Genomic DNA, 16,938 nt, shown 5'->3' on the forward strand with positions numbered 1-16,938 from the left:
TAAAAGTTGTTGTTATTTATACTTATTCAGCCAAATTGAGTGATGGAAAGATTTGGCATTTCGGTAGGTTGTCTAAATGTACCTTTAGAAATTGGGGAGTGAATGATGAATTAGGGAAGTGGGCCAGTGAGTCTAATGAGAGTTGCCAGTGGCTCAATTTTGGAATTCCTGACCCATGCTGTGATGGGCCTAGAGCTGTTTTCTGTCCTGATGGTGGAGAACAGGGTTCTTCTGGTGGTAATGAGAACAGTGGCAGGAGTGGTACGAGTGTGAGCTTGAGAGATAGACTGAGAAGATTGTGAGCAATGAGAGAGGAGAAATGCAGAAGGATGGGAGGAATGTTGTTCTCTTTTACAGCCAAGTAAATTGAAGGATTTTGTATGTCGTGTGTCATGTATGTTTCAGTTCTTAAGAATAATTTGGGGCTGTTATTTTTGTGATCAGAAGTTGAAATTGTACAACATTAGAATGTATTTATTCTATTGTGTTGGGGAATGGTATGTTAAGGATATGTATAAGTATTAGAATTTAGATAGTGTATAAGAGTTGGAGTATACACTGTGATCCTGCACAGCATGCTTAAAACTGTAATTTCATTTTGCTTCTAATGTCATTATAAGCTTTATATAGATTTTTAAAGGTGTTAGATGTCTTGTTTCTGTAGCTTTCATGGAATGTGAAATTCACCACGTAGAATTTGAGCATGCAGGATTTCTAATGTATTGGAATTCCTGGTGCAGCAGTTGGATGGAGAAGGTCAGTGAGAATGGAGACAGGGCAGTGTTTTTCTCTTCTATAAACTCATAATTCACATTTAACTGTGGAACCAAGTTGTGAGGAAGAAACAAACAAGAACAGTGGTGCTGCAGGAGGGTTTCATCTATATTTCTTCCCATTGACTTTTACATTGCTTGTTCTTCCAATGGGGTGTTGGAAAAGCCATGCAAATAAATGTGTTTAAATTTGAAGTAAAATGAAGTCACAGGGTTTTAATCTGATTAAAATCAAGGTTTTAATGAAAAATTTGCATTTTTATTTGTTTTCAATAATTAATTGGTCTCAATGCTTTGTAGCACTCAGTACAGTTATCACATTTTATATTTTATATCTTGATCTTCTAAAGTCATATAACATGTACTTCCGTTGGTCCGTTTGTAATTATGCGATTTCAAATTTATTTCAATGTATAGGTGCCAAAACCTGTTGACTACTCTGGACAACCATGGTAAGTTGCTGAAGACTCTCAAAAATGTTTTACTTATTCCAAATGTTTATATAGCACTCTGTGACCAGGACAGGTATTAGAGCACTTTAAGGAGAATTGAACAGCTTACATGAGCTTGAAGGGTGCAGGAATTGGTGTGGAGGTGGAGGTGAACATAGCAAAGTCAACAATAGTAAAACCATTTATCACTTAGAAAGAGTGAGGGCAGGGCGGAAGTTGCCCGTTCAATATGGGCCTCCATGCAGCTTGATTACTCTTCATTGAGGTAAGCTTTGAAGAGATAATATTTGAAGAGGTGAGTCTTGAGGCCTTTCCAAAAAGACAGGATGTTGTGGCTGCATCGTAGGTCTGTTGGCAGAAACTTCGAAAAACACAGTGCTGCTGCAGAGCACGATTGCTTCAGAGGTAAAGAGGGTTAAGATGGTCTTGCTTCTTCAGAGTCTTACACCTCAGAATAGCTTAGGGAGGTTAGATATGTAGGTAGGCATGACGTGGTGTAAAGCTTTGTAGGTGACACATCCAATCTTGAACTCAATATCCAAGTCAAGTGGAATCCATTGTAGGTCTCTTGGGAATATATGGTTAAATATTTTCTTTTCACGATGAGTCTGGCAGTGGTGTTCATAATATGCAAAGAGTTCTGTTCACAGTGGAGTGGGCCTGAGGAGCGGGGACAGCATTGCTGATGATCATCACTGTAGCACGAAGAGCGGGCAGGGCATTGTGTATAGTCATCACTACAGTGCAAAGATCCTGTCAGGGGTTGCGGATGGTCATTGCTGGAGCTTTGCATTGGTGGTCACCATGGGCTGTCGATGCTGTAAAACCAAGTGCAAATCTTCCATTGCTGGTCGTTACTGGCCTTTGCTGTAGTGCTAATAGTCAGGATTACCAGAGCTTCAAATTGGCGGGTGGCATTGGCAGAAATATCCTGGTGTGAACAGGACCATTTGCAGTTGTGAAGTGCCCAAAACTTCAGGATTTCTCCTTTTCTTAAAGGAGGAGCTCGAATGATGCCACATCAGCGGTCCCCAACCTGGGAGGCACCTCATGGGGAACAAAAACTCACTCCAGCAGAGGCAAGCAAGGGTCATGCAGATTAGTTGCAGGTCCAGCTGCAGCAAGTCACTGGGCAGTATCAGAGGGAACTATGGAGCTTGTTGTGTTCTTGTAGCTCAGACCAGTGTCCCTGTAGCTCAGAACGGGATATCAGTCAGATCACTCTTGAAGTCACTTCAGCCTGGGATGAAGGGAGCAAGTCCAGTATTTCTTCTTCGCAAGCAGGGCAGGCCTCAAGCACCAGGCCAGCAGGGCATCCTTGTTCTGTAGTATTCACAGGTCCAGAAGTGTACTAAAGAGTAGGTCTGAGAGTCCTATTTTTATAGCTAGTTCCCCCCTTTCAAGTGGAAGAAGCTTCTGGAAGTTCCCCCGTACAGACATGTTCGGAATGTCTTGTCTCCCTGCCCTGGCCCCAGTCTGTCTGGGGGCAAAGCAGGCTAGTGTGAAGTCCTTTGTGTGTGACCTGGTCCACTGTCTTTGAAATGCAAGTGTGGCAGGAGATAGCTCTGCCCCTTATCCTTCCAGAGATGACCCATCCTACCAACACCCAAACCCTCTATTGTGCTGCTATGTGGGAGTAATATAGAAAGGCTAACTGCCAACCTCACCTGGTCATGTGTCCCAGGAAGTAGGCTGCAAGCACCAAATGGTTAGGACAAGAAAATGCCAACTTTCTAACTAAGAGTGGCATTTTCGGAATTGTGACTCAAAATCTGACTTTACTATTTAAGAGGGTTTCAAATTTCAATTCCTCAGACACCAAACATGACTTTTCTACCTGCTCTTAATCAAAAGGTATCACTTATTAAGTGTAATAAGGTGACCCAATCTTATCCTGTGAGATAGACAGGCCTTGCAATAGTGAAAAACAAATTTAGGAGCATTTACACTACTAGGACATGAAAAACTTATAAGTATATGTCTACGTTTTTAAATATAACACAGTCTATTGTTTAGGGCCTACTCTAGGGGTGACATATATATTAAAGGCTGAAAGGTTTATTTTGCAAGGTCAAAATAGCAGTTTAAAACTCCACACACAGACTGCAATTGCAGGCCCGAGACAGGTGAGAAAGGTCTACTTAAGTGGTTAACACAATACCTGCTGCAGGCCCACTAGCAGGATTTAATGTATATGCTATGGGTACTTGTAGTACCACTTTACTATTGACTTCAAATAAATTAAATGTGACAATTGGGTGTAAGCCAATTTTACCATGTATAAAGGAGAGAGCACATGCACATTAGCACTGGTTAACAGTGGTAGTGTGCGCAGATTCCTAAAAGCCAACTGCAGAAAGCAGAAGGGTTGAAGGCAAAAGGTTTGGGGTCACCAAGGAGGTTATCTTGGGGGTTGGGGGCCACCTTGCAGAGAGGGCCAAGTTCAACACAGTATAATTAATTTCTATGCCAGTACAGATGGGATGTGGGTTTATGAATGCAGATGCTGACACAGTCATGTTCTTCTAGGTTTGATCATGGGATAATCTGGGTTCTGTAAATGAAATTAAACCTCACATAAATAAAGATTAGGACATGGGGGTGCTTCAAAGAGTCTAAAAGGGAATAGGTCATATGGCTTTTCCAGGGCAATACCCTGTTGATTGAAATGAGAAGTTGCAAAGTACACAGGAGAGTGTTTCAGCAGGAAGTGGGGCTACCAAACCATTAGATTGAATAGCGGGTCAGAATAACATTATTTTGGAGAGCACAAGTTCAGTTTTGGGAAACTATTAAAAATCTGTAGGAAACAGTAAGGGGCACAATCAAGAAAGTACATTTCTTTGGAGAAACCAGCCACTAGGCCAATCATCCTTTAGAAGCACTGGGGGTAGGACATTACAGCACTGTACGTTAGCTGATACTACAAGTCTAAGGCTTCCCTGGTTTCAGCTATAATAGTAGGGACCGTAGAAGTTCCATCCCTGCATGCTTGTCTGTGATGATGATTATGTATCTCCCAGAGCTAGGATGACCACAAATATGTGACTTTTTGTAAATCTGTAGTAGATAACAATAATAAACACAAATTTCAGCTTGGACAAGCTGTCAATAGTTTTATTAAGTGGACCCTTCATTTTAAACGAATACACTTTTAGTTTCTTACAAAATTTATTATGTGCCGTATTGTTTTAGTAGAAGACTCACCCATATAGCCACTGGGAGAATATCTGTACTATTTAAATACTTCAGTTCTTCTGTTTCTTGGTTCTGTTGCTCACTATATCTTACACATTGATATTCTTTTATTATACCCATTACAAATATGTTTATTGTTCACAAACTGAGTGTCACAGAAGTATTTTCGACCAGTGAGTACTAAAATTTGGCTTGTTTCGTTCTTTTTTGTATTGAGCAAAATCAAGTCACAGTTAAACAGTGATTGAACATCAGTACTCTGCTTCAAAAAACAAATTAAAAAAGACTGAAAATCACATCAAGATCCTACAATGCCTTTGTGCCTATATCATGATCCAGTAGCAGCTGTTGCAGGTTTAACAACTCGTTCTCTTAGCAGCAAAACCATGGTAAAGTGCCATTATGCCATACATATAGATAGGAGAGTGCCAGTGCATATCCAACCATAATTATAGCAGGCACCCCATTGAAACACAACCATTATATCCAAAATATCTGAGTCAGAAAGCAGCAGTTGAAAATGTGGCTACCTATTCTCTTAGTAGCAAACCATAGTAAAGTGCCATTATACCAATAACATAGATTGTATAATGCAAATACCTACTCATTGTAATTAAGAAAACACTCCATCATACCAAGCTCCACCATTGTATTGAATTTGTGAAACAAAATAGTCCAATCAGATGTTAGATGCCAATATCCCTCCTTGTGGAGGGATATTGGGTGCCATTATGCCATACATATAGATAGGAGAGTGCCAGTGCATATCCAACCATAATTATAGCAGCCACCCCATTGAAACACAACCATTGTATCCAAAATATCTGAGTCAGAAAGCAGCCGTTGAAAATGTGGCTACCTATTCTCTTAGTAGCAAACCATAGTAAAGTGGCATTATACCAATAACATAGATTGTATAATGCAAATACCTACTCATCTGTAATTAAGAAAACGCTCCACCATACCAAGCTCAACCATTGTATTGAATTTGTGAAACAAAATAGTCCAATCAGATGTTAGATGCCAATATCCCTCCTTGGGGGAAATGGCTTTAACATTAAAAAAAGTTGACAAGGGACTTTAGCCTAACTCCATTTCCCAATACTGATATGTGAATCATGTGTAAATATGCAAAGAAATGTAATGGCTTAAATAGACAGTGATCATATAAACTCAGACATTATGTATATGGTGATACCAACATAGCTCATATTGCAGGCTGTTTGTACTGTTATTGCAAGGTCTTCTTGGGCCTAGAAGAACCCCACCCAGCAAGGACTCATAGGGCCTGTGATAACATAGCTGATGGAAAGGGCACCTCTCTTTGAAAACCTACATGAACCCCTACGAGGCCCAAAATGTTTTTAATCCACCTAGTCATCTTGCATATGCGTTCTCAGATTTTTTTGTCCTAAGCATTTAATTTACCCACTCCTGAAATGAACCCTAGCGGATCAGAGGCTGAGAATCTACTGAGGCAATAGCAATAAATACCATGCCCCATTTATCCAAGCCTGACATCTGAACCTTACTAACTAGGCCAAAGTGTACCACTTCTGTTTCCTGTGCCAGTTTAGTCGGTAATGCTCTGTTGGGGCAGCAGAAACCTCTTGCCAGAACTCCTCCTACCTCTGACGAGTAATAAAAGTATGGAGAAAGCCACCATCCCTGCTTGCTGTCAGTGGAAACACAGATCCTCTACCAAGGGAAACCTTCTATGGAGGGCCTTCGGAGTATAGTAAGCCATCAAATGAGATAAGAAGGGGATTCTTTGAAAATTAGCAGCCATTAATACCTTATGACATAGCACTGTAAAGGAATGCCATTCAGCCTCCGAAATAATACGTTGTGTTGAGAGGTGGATTTTCTCCAGAAAGCTATCCAATTGACTCCTCTTGGCTTGTCCACTGAGTATTCTGTACCATTTACCCACCCCTTTAAATTTAAACCTCACCAGCGATAGCATAACTGGGTGGGGATCAAATCTAAAATCCAGATGAGGATTTTTCAAGGAGCAAGAGATCTGCTGAAACCCCAGATAGAACTCCTTACAGGAGTCTCTGCAACAGGCCTTTAGTTCCTGACATGTAATGCACCTTCTTCCTAACCAAAAAGTGGCTGAGTGCTCTGAACCCCTTGATATTCCAAAACCTTACTTGCTTCTGTGGTACTGCCAACCTTACATTTCTACACTTCAGCAACATAAGATACTCAATGCTCATAGTATACTCTTTGATCAACAGAGTAATTAAAAACAAGCACACATCTCTTGCACCTCCTTACCTTGTTTTCTTGGTTAATTTAGCTGTTTTAATAAACACTGGCAGCTGAGTCCCCACCTCCTCAATCATTTTATACATACAGAAAAGCTCAACAATCCTATCAGAAACTATTGACCTTGCTAACAGATCCAGGAGGGCGGCATCATAATATGACTGCAAGTGAGGTATCGCCATACCCCCTGATTAGTGTCAAGTTGAAGCACCAACAACTTTACCCCCAGGGGCCTTCTCGTCCCAGGCAAAATGTCAAAAAATTGCTTCAATCTTTGAAAAATAGCTCTTTCTAATTTTGAAGGGGACATTAATAAAAGGAAAAAGAAGCAACGGTAAAGTCAAGATGTTAATAAGCGCTACTCTGCCCACACATAGCCCACCTCTCCAGCAAACCCCTTATCTTCTTAAGCATCACCACATAGTTTAAACTAAAAAGCTCATCATAGTTTTTCATTAAAAAAGAAACTGAGGTAACGGATCAGTTTTGTTGAGCAGGCCTTCTGCAGCAAACCTGGGGGAGTTAGCTACCTGAAGAATTAAATGAAAGCAGTTAAATTTTAGCCTGGTCGATTTTATATCTTCTAATCTCTTGAAACCATGTAAACTCTTTAAATGCCTCCTGAATTGTCTACTCCCCTGAGCTAAGTTAAAGGATAAAGTCATCCGCAAAAAAATTTAATTTCAACATCCCATCCAGCGAGGAGATGATTGCCTGATTCGCCTGAATCCTGCCAGCTAAGTGTCCAAAAAAAAGGTAAATACAACTAGTGATAGAAGACAGCCCTGCCTCATCCCCTGTGTATATTTACCACCCCATGGGCTTGCACACCTCAATAAAGACTCTGCAGCATCATAATGAACCCAGCAGGGAAACTAAACTTCCCCAGGCCATAAAACAATATGTCCCAATTTACCAGGTCAAATGCTTTTTCCACATCAACCATTACTTCTGCAGCACGAGTCGACTAACAGAGAAATAGTCAAATGCCCATAATAAAAATGCAATATTCACAGACATGAGCCGACCTGCCGCAAACGCTGTGTGATCATGATGTATCAATGCCATAGCTTCCTGTTATCTGTCTCGCCCAGACTTTCATGATCAACTTGAGCAACTTATAGTCTGAGTTCAAAAGGTAAATTGGATGGTAAGAAATAACATCTTTAGGGCACTTGTTCTTTTTTAAGAAACTAACAGCTGTAGATTCCTTAAAAGACAGAGGGACTTCCCCCGCCCCCCCCATCTTCGACAGAATTAAACAACTCAGTTAAGAAAGGCACCAGCTCACTGGCAAATTCCTTAAAAAACACCGCCGGAAATCCTTCATTGGTGCAAGCTTCACAATTAGGGATTGCGGCAAGGGCTTCATAGATCTTGTTCCGCAATATATTCAAAATCAGAGTCTCAGGCTGAACGGATGACAAGAGCGGTAGTTGAATAGACTACTATGCTAGCCTGTGGAATCAGATACTCTGGTACTGGACTTTATACTGCTGAAGAAAGACCTGGTCACGGTCGCCTTATCAGTGATCAGCCCCCCGGATGCTCATTTTCCCAGTTCACTAATAAACACATCCTCGTGCTTCAGACAAATGGACCAGGCAAGGAGTTTCTCCATCATCTGGCTTTCCTCTTACACTTGCTGTTGGAAAGCCCTGGAGCTATTAATCTCTTCAATATTTTTTTTTTATCTAAGCTCATGCTTTGCCTGACTCAGATGGAACACCACTTAAGAATCATGCCCCTGACAGTTATTCTTGGCCTGTAGGATGCCATTTATTGCAGCTTGACGCTTGACTATCTGCTTTGCACGCTGCTTTGATTTCTGTGCCCTTTAGGTGATAACCCGCCTCGAGCCGTGGAATTAAAGGCTTCCCAGACTGAAAAAAGTTAAGTTGTTCCCTTATTCAAAGCAAAAGAATCTTGAATAAAGACTCTCGTGTCGCTCAGCCATTCTTGATCGGTAAGAAAGTTTCGACGAAGCTGCCACCTGGGCCTCTCCCTTCTATAATATTTAATTCAAGCATGGCAATAGCAAGGGAATGGTCAGAAAATTAATTTGCCCAGATATCCGAGCTGGTCCACGCGAGCGAATGAGAAATTATAAGGTATGCATTCAGCTACGCAGTATGAAAACGATGTGAAAAGCAAGTGAATTGTGAACAAGCAGGATGGTCAGCCCACCAATGATCAAAAAGTTGGGCTTCTTGTGTCAAAGCATCCAGCAAATTTTTTGTTTGAGGCTTCAATTGTTTTTTTTTTTTTGGAAGTATTCCATACCAGAACCTGGATGAAATTAAAATCAGCCCCCAAAATTATGGCACCAACTGCCCCTAAAGAGATGTTATAGATCTGCCTCAGGAGTTTGGGGTCATCAAACACTGCTACATGAAGGGTTTCCATTCATGCTAATTTCCAATCAAATCCAGGTAACCTGGGGATCCCTTGTCACTTGGGAGACCTGCCAGTCTACCCCTCTGCCTAAGTAAACTGCTACGTCTCTAACCGCCTGACCGGCAGAAGCAAAATAGGCTTTAAAGTGGTACTTTGGAATAAATAGTTCGGGGGAGTTACTTTTCAAATGGGTAGGTTGTAAAAATAACACTTTTGGAGAAACAGAAATTGACCATCTAATAAGTCCCCCGTACTTGTGCCTATTTAAAATGGCATTGACATTACACAAAAAACACTTTGCTTTACGCCCCATCACATCAGCAGTCTCTCCATGAATAAAGGTGTTACCCCATGATTTTTGCTAAATCACTGACAGACTATAATAGATCGCAGAATTCCTCCACATAAGCAATCAGTCATGATTCTGCTTATTTTCATTACACGTGCTCCAAAGCCCCAACCTCCAACCTGAAACCCCCCACTCTCCCAACCAAAAGTGCCCAAGAAAAAAAGCAAAAAATCCAAACCCCAGGGCGAGGGGAATTGGACACAATACCTCTCACAGAGTGTCATTTACTACCCTAGGTGTCATGACACTGCCCCTATTTTTTAATCAGTCTCAGCATCAACATCAGGTTCACTCCCCATCAATGTACACAGCAACCAGATCTAAAGCCTGCCAGAGATGACCTCCTAATCCTAAAAGACTAAACTTGTTGCTCTTAAGATTGAGCTGAAATCTGCGGCAGCAGCTCTTGAGCTTCTACCACATTGAAAAATAGATAGAACTTCCCCTTAGCCAATGCTTCCAATTTAGACTGTCGAACCATAGAAGGTTGAACCCCCTGCACTTTGAACAACTACTGCAATTTAACAAACTCCTTTCAATGCCGAGCAGCTAAGGCAGACATGTTCAAAAAAATACAACATTGGGGGATTTCATGCACAGAGAACTGTCTCTGCTTAACTGCCTTAGCTAAAACCAGTTCTTAACACGATAGTCCAGGATGTTAACCAGGATAGTATGTGGTCATTTTAAATTCGAGAGCTGTTGTGCCAGGATGTGATGTGCTCTTGTTATTGTCAAGTCACTAGTGTACTCTGGAAGAACATGTGTTTTGATAAAAATGTTGACCCATAGCAGAGCCTGTTGACTTTTACATCCCTCAGTAACTCCTACTAAACAAAGATTGGCCCATCGTGAGTGGGTTGTCTATTTCCTCAATCTTCAACTCCATGAACAACTTTTATTTCTGAAAATGACTGACTTGTCTCCACATGGTAGTTACTTGCTACTCGAAATCCAGTATTCTGGACTCTGCCTCCTTCAGCCTCTCTGGGAGCTGGGCGATTGTATCTTCTATTTTAGAGAGTCTCACATGAAGGGCAGCTATTGCAGAAGCTTGAGTGGCTTTAAGTTCTCGAATCGCTTCCAAAATGCGATTGAGCATTATCTTAGCATCCCACTGTACCATGACTGATTTAGAACATGTCTCTTATACAACCTCCTGCTGTGCGACCTCCGTCCAGTAACAGGGCATCTCTGAGTTAACCAAACTCATCTTTCCAGAGGAAACAGTAGACTGGGGACCAGCAGGGGGAGCTGTCTGGGTGAGGGGATCACAGTCATGTCGTGAATCCACGCCTAAGGATAAAATAATGGCTGATATGGTGGGAGAAGACTGCATGCCTAAGGCATGTGCAGACTCTATGGCACCTGAAGCTGGTGAATGCCCCCCTGCCATTTAAAAATAGTGGCTAGTCCTTGGCATTAGCCTGTCTTAGATCAGGCTCTGAGGGTGCTCCCATTAAGTCTCTGACAATCTTAATATTTGACTCAAGGGACTCATTCACTATGGCTGCGGTTCTTAAACCCACCACTATCTGAGCTAAGGCACTATCCTCCCCAGCTGTATCATGCATGGAAAGATTATCCTCTGAACTAACAGAGGTTGCTGACATCCTAGGTTCTTTTCGCTGCTGCAAGCTGCGAATCGCCCCTGCAGCTGACTGCCATGCTTATTTTTTTACTTCCAGGTTGCCAACTCCAGCTGGCTTAAAGTGCTTTCACATAGTTAACTATACCTTCAGTCCCTTGGTTTCCCCTGAACATTTGGCCTTGTTACTGAGGAATTATTTCCATAAAGGCTAGGCCATGCCCCTTAACCACATAGTCGACAGTTTGACAGGCTCCCAAAGGGATATTTTCCACACTTGTCTTCCCCAGCAAGAACCCTGGTATCCAGTCCAGTTCAGCTCACTTCCAAAAGGAAGCCCAAGATCCCTTCCGCAAGTTGAAGCAGGTTTTTTGTTATCACCAGTCCACATCATAAGCCATCGGCATACACTAGACATAGCAATCTCCTCTATAGTCTTTTAGTCTTTAATCTTTGCTGCCCTTATATCTCTTCTGCTGGTTTAATGCCCCCACAGCCCAGCTCAGATGCTTTGTCATTTAGTTACAGGGCCTCGAAGGCCTTAAGAAGCTATGTAATGAAATACTCTAATGTCTGAAGGGAGAGCACAGAGGCCGGCATAGCATTCCATCATTGCCCCAAGATGTCATAATACTGTTCATGCCACAATACCACAGAACTGGCCCTGAACACTGCTGCCATAAGATGCTGCCACCAGTCACCTGGCATCGGGGAAATGGCAAGTGGCAATCAGAAAACAGGACCACAGGCGGTCTAGCCTAACGCCACCGTCACACTTTCCGGTGTACTTATCCAGCCGGAACCTCAGGAGCTTCCACAAGATGCCGCCACTGCCCCCAGGCACCTGGCTTCGAGGAAGCCACAAGTGGGAACAAAAACCAGGAACGTGGTTGTTTGCCAAGCCGCCACCATCACACATCTGACCAGAGCTTCGGAAAGCAGTTTCAGGAAGCTGCATAACTTGGGAAGAGGAGGGACTGCAAGCGCCTCAGTGGGTCACATGGGATCTGCCCACTGCCACCACTCATTGTTTCATTCTTTTGATTCTGATACTTCATTTGTAGCACTGTAATGATCCTAGAACACTATATCCAGTCATAAATTGGTTTGAAATTACTAAGGGCATCATTACAAGTTTGTTGGGCTTAAGACCACCAAGCTTGCGGTGGCGGTCAGACTGCTGCACTCCTGGCAGTCTGACTGGCAGAGAACAACCCTGGCAGTCGCACTGCCAGGGTAACGCCGCCACTGACAGGATCACGGATCCTGACATGGTGGCTGCGGTTAAAGTCGTGGTCAGCCATGTAGTGCGCATGGCAACACCGTTGTGCTGATCACGAGACCACTTTCTGCCAGCCTTTCCGTGGCGGTTTAGTTGCCATGGAAAGGCTGATGGAAAGCCAGTGCTGAGGGCTACAAGGGGGCCCCTGCGCTGCCATGGCATGGCCCTCCTGCCACAGGGCCTTCTTGCCACATCCCCGGAAAGCGCACCCCAAACAAGACACACACACCAATCCCTGGTGCCTAAGTGGTTTCTGCCCCTCCCCGGGGGCAGATCAGCCTAATAGAAATAGGCCGATCTGCCGCCAAGGGGAGCATTAATGGCCTAAGGGGTCGCTCCCCTTGCGTGAAATTGATGCAAAAAAATGAAATTCCCTGGTGTCTACTGGTTTCTGCCCCCTAGGGGGGCAGATTGGCCCAATAAAAATAGGCCGATCGGCCCCCAAGGAGGGCAGAAATGGCCTAAATATAATTCCCTCCACCCAGGGGAGCGACTCATGCCTAAGGGGTCGCTCCCCATACATAAAAACATAAAGTAAACAAAAAAATATATACCTGGTGTCTAGGGGTTTCTGCCCCCCACGGGGGCAGATTGGCCTAATTATAATAGGCCGATCTGCCACTGAGAGGGCAGAAAAGCCCTAAAAATACTTTGCCCCCTGGAGAGCGCCCCTTGCCCAAGGGGCCGCTTCCCTCATGCGCAAGTATTAAAAAAAAAAAAAAACCTGGTGTCTAGTGGTTTCTGCCCCCCTTGGGGGCAGAATTGGCCTAGATAGAATTTGCCCCCCAGGGGAAGGACCCTTGCCTAAGGGTTTGCTCCACATACATAAAAACATAAGGTAAATAAAAAATATATATATCCCTGGTGTCTAGAGGTTTCTGCACCCGGGGGGGGGGGGGCAGAAAAGACCTAAAAATATTTCCCCCCGTGGAGCGGCCCTTGCCCAAGGGGCCGCTCCCCTTATGCGTAAGTATAAAAACAAAAAAACATTCCCTGGTGTCTAGTGGTTTCTGCCCCCTAGGGGGGCAGATTGGCCTAATAAAAATAGGCGGGCAGAAATAGCCTCAAAGTAATTTGCCCCCGGGGTGTGACCCTTGCCTAAGGGGTCGCAACCCACACGCCAACAAAAATAAATATTTTTTTTTTATCCCTGGTGTCTAGGGGGTAACTGCCCCCCCCCCCCCCCCCCAGGGCTGATCAGCCTAATTATATTAGGCCACTCTGCCCCCAGGGGGGCAGAAATGGCCTAATAATCATTTGGCCCCCTGGGGAGTGGCCCTTGCCCAAGGGGCCACTCCCCTTATGAGTGAGTATCAAAAAAGAATTCCCTGGGGTCTAGGTGGCATTTCTTGCAGAGACATGAAAGGAAAGGCCTTTCCTTTCCTTTCATGCTTCTGCCTGCCCCCTCCTCCTGAGCGGAAGAGCATTGCGCTGGAATCATGCTTCCAGCATGATGGGAGGTGACCTCTGATGAAGTCAGCACGCGATTGCGTGCTGACGTCATCAGACATCACTGGGGGAGTCAAGGGGGGTGGGAGTGGAAGGGGAAGCAATTCCCCTTCCAGCTCTGCCATGGAGGGGTGGGGGCATGGCCCTCGGGGGAGCGCTAGTGTTTCACCCAAGGGCCAGTACTAGGATGTAATAGTTACGTCCCTGGCGTCTCAGCGCTGCAGCCACGGATGTAACCATTACGTCTTTGGTGCCCAAGGGGTTAATTCCTTTATCAACTGATCATTAACAGTAAGGGCCACATGTTTAAATATTTAGATTTGCGATTTCCTAATTGTGATTCCGTGTGGATCACAATTAGGAAATCACAATTCCAAATGTAAGAAACTCCATTGAGTTTCTTTTGCCATTCCCGGTTAGTCGCACATAGACCTGTCTCATTAATATTCGGAAATCACAAAAATCACCTGCTAGTGTCATGTCTCTGATTGCTTTTAAATAAAGCAATATGATTTTGTTTTTTTAAACGCAGCCAGTTTTCCCTAAAGGAAAACAGACTTTGTTTAAAAAGAAAGAAAATTAAACATTTCAGTTTCATTTTTGAAGAGTAGGCAGTGGTTTATGGGACCACTGCCTGCTCTTCAAAATGGTTTTTGCATTTATTCACAAAGAGGAAGGGGTCCCTAAGGACCCCTTCCCCTTTGCAAATGGCTTAGTACCAATTTGAAATTGGTGCTAACTGCGATTATTTGCAACCGCATTCACGGTCACAAAACAATCATACATACTATTTAGATTTGGTATTTGGAATGGACACCCTGAACACACCCCTTCCTACTTCCGAATCGCAAAACCCAAATTGTGATAGAGTAACAAGTTACCGAATTGCAGTTTGGGGCTCGTACATCACAAAAAGCCTTTTTCTAGTAACAAACGAGCTGATTGCAACTAGAAAAATGCTTTGTACATGTGTGTTCCTAAATTCCCTGGCATTCTCCCAGTGATCACTTGTGATGCATTCCCGCGCCTTCAATACAGACAAAACATCAGGAAAGAATACTTAACTGTAAACCCTGCCCACTCCAAATTGAAGTTTGAGCGGGTAGTGTTTTAACAAAAAGATTTGTGGTGTTGAGTTAAAATATTATTTGTTATAATATATCACTATTATACATAATTTTTATAATATTTGTGGGTTAAATATGAAGCCTTTATGGATAAAAGATATTTAGGGGGTCGTTAGGAGTTTGGCGGGTGGATACATCCATTCGCGAAACTCCCACCGGCCCCATTACAACTATCCCACTGGGCTGACCAGCAGAAACCTCAGCCCAGTGGGAAAGATGCAGCAGCATTGTTCCGGGCTCATAGTTAAGCTAGCGGGCAATGCTGCTGCATGCAGGGTGCAAAGCAGCCAGCGTGCATTTCAAGGGTGTAGGGCAGGAGGACCCCTGCACTTGTTCTCCACCAGCCCTTTGATGCTGGTAAAACCAGCATCAAAGGGCTGGTGGAGGACAAGGCTGTAATTATCAGGGCAACGCTAAATTCAGCGCTGCCCTGGCTGATTACAACCAAGACAGCCGTCATCCCGTTAGGGTCTTGGGGTCTTGGATCCCAGTGGGGGCGGCAGTACGTTGGCAGGTCTGCCTACCTACCTTGTAATGTGGCAGTCAGACCACCACATCTGCGGCGGTCTGACCACCACCACAAGTCTGGCGGTCTTTTGACCGTCAGACTTGTAATTGGCCCATAAAACTTTATGCATTTTGTCCAGTCTTTATGGGACTGAGATAAAATAATAAATCTGCCAATTAGCATATGCATTTTCCTCATTGTTTGTTGGATTGAAGTTAAAATATTTAGTGCAACCAATCCCAATGTATGCAAATGCCCCAATATTTGTGTGATTGCAACTAGACTAGTAACCCTGATGCTTCCCAATATAACCTCTTTCCAGTGTGAGTGGGATTGGAGTTACAATTGTAAATATGATCCTTCCCATATCATGTATTTTTCTCAGTGGCACTGGATTTAGAATATTAAATCCAACCCCTCCTAATATATGCACTTCTTTCACTGTTTGTCAAACTGGACTTAAAAAAGTAAATTGAACTTTGTTATATACACATTTTAAAATACAAATGTGACCTCCAAAGTTATGTTTGTAAAAAATGTTAATGATATGTATGTCTGTGTCTAGAACTGCAGGTAGGATATTAAATTTATAGGTGTTCATTTTTTGTTCTCTTATTATTTTTTTTATTTCTTGATAATTGTTATATTTTTGAAGTAGTTTTATAATGTTTGTATTTTAAATGATATTTTTTGTAAAATGATATATTCTTTCAGCATTAATGTATTTTGAAATAAAACATTCCTTTTTATGTTATTTTATTTCATTATTCTCAATTTATATAGTCAATGAAAAAGCAAATAGAAATTATTTTTATTAAAAACTAAAATATGTTTTAAAAATATAAATATGTTTTATGATTTTTTTCAGTTCAACAGAATTGCACTGAAATGTTTATAAATATAAGCCACAGGAGAGTACAATAAACAATAAAATATAAACCATATGAAAAAAAACAAAGAAAACAAAAGTGAAAGCATTATACATTTCCATAAGAAAGTAGTTAGTAATAGCATTTGAACTCAATGGCATATTTCCAAAGAATACATCCTCATAGTAAGTGTACATAAGAGGTAAGGCGTTGAAGTGCACACATGTATGAGTAGTAACTCAAGGGGGCAATCAATAAGGATGGGGAAGAGTGAATGTTGGTCTTGTAGACTCATGGAGGTTTACTGTTAGCAAAATAGGAATCAAGAGTTCCCCATAAAAGTTTATGTTATGGATTTACTGGGGAGTGTTGTAAAGCAATATTATCTGCACCTCTCACTTGCGCAATACAGTTCAGCCATGACCTAAAGGATGTAGAGGCAGTGTTTTTCCAGTTGGTGAGAATGGACCTGCAGATGGCCGTTAGTAGAATGTCTAAAAGCAAAGCATCATTATGGGAATTCAGTTGAGGATCTAAATATGCCATAATCATGGAGAAATAAATCACAGTCAATTTTAAACTGAATAGCATTGTCAGGAATTCCACTATTTTGTCCCAGAATTCCGAGGCAGCACTGCAATTAAAGATTAGGTGGGCCAAGTCACCAGTTTC

At 42.6% G+C, this 16,938-nt stretch overlaps 1 protein-coding gene across 1 annotated transcript in view; it reads left to right on the forward strand.

Moving 5' to 3' along the window:
• VAV3 (vav guanine nucleotide exchange factor 3) overlaps positions 1 to 16,938 on the forward strand; it is a 1,144,177-nt gene that overhangs the window by 973,009 nt on the left and 154,230 nt on the right. The window contains exon 22 of the mRNA XM_069232407.1: positions 1,191 to 1,225. Coding sequence (XP_069088508.1) covers positions 1,191 to 1,225 — 35 coding nt within the window. The remainder of the gene's footprint in view (positions 1 to 1,190; positions 1,226 to 16,938) is intronic.

The sequence above is a fragment of the Pleurodeles waltl genome, chromosome 4_2 (assembly GCF_031143425.1).
Source record: "Pleurodeles waltl isolate 20211129_DDA chromosome 4_2, aPleWal1.hap1.20221129, whole genome shotgun sequence".
Taxonomy (NCBI): Eukaryota; Metazoa; Chordata; class Amphibia; order Caudata; family Salamandridae; genus Pleurodeles; species Pleurodeles waltl.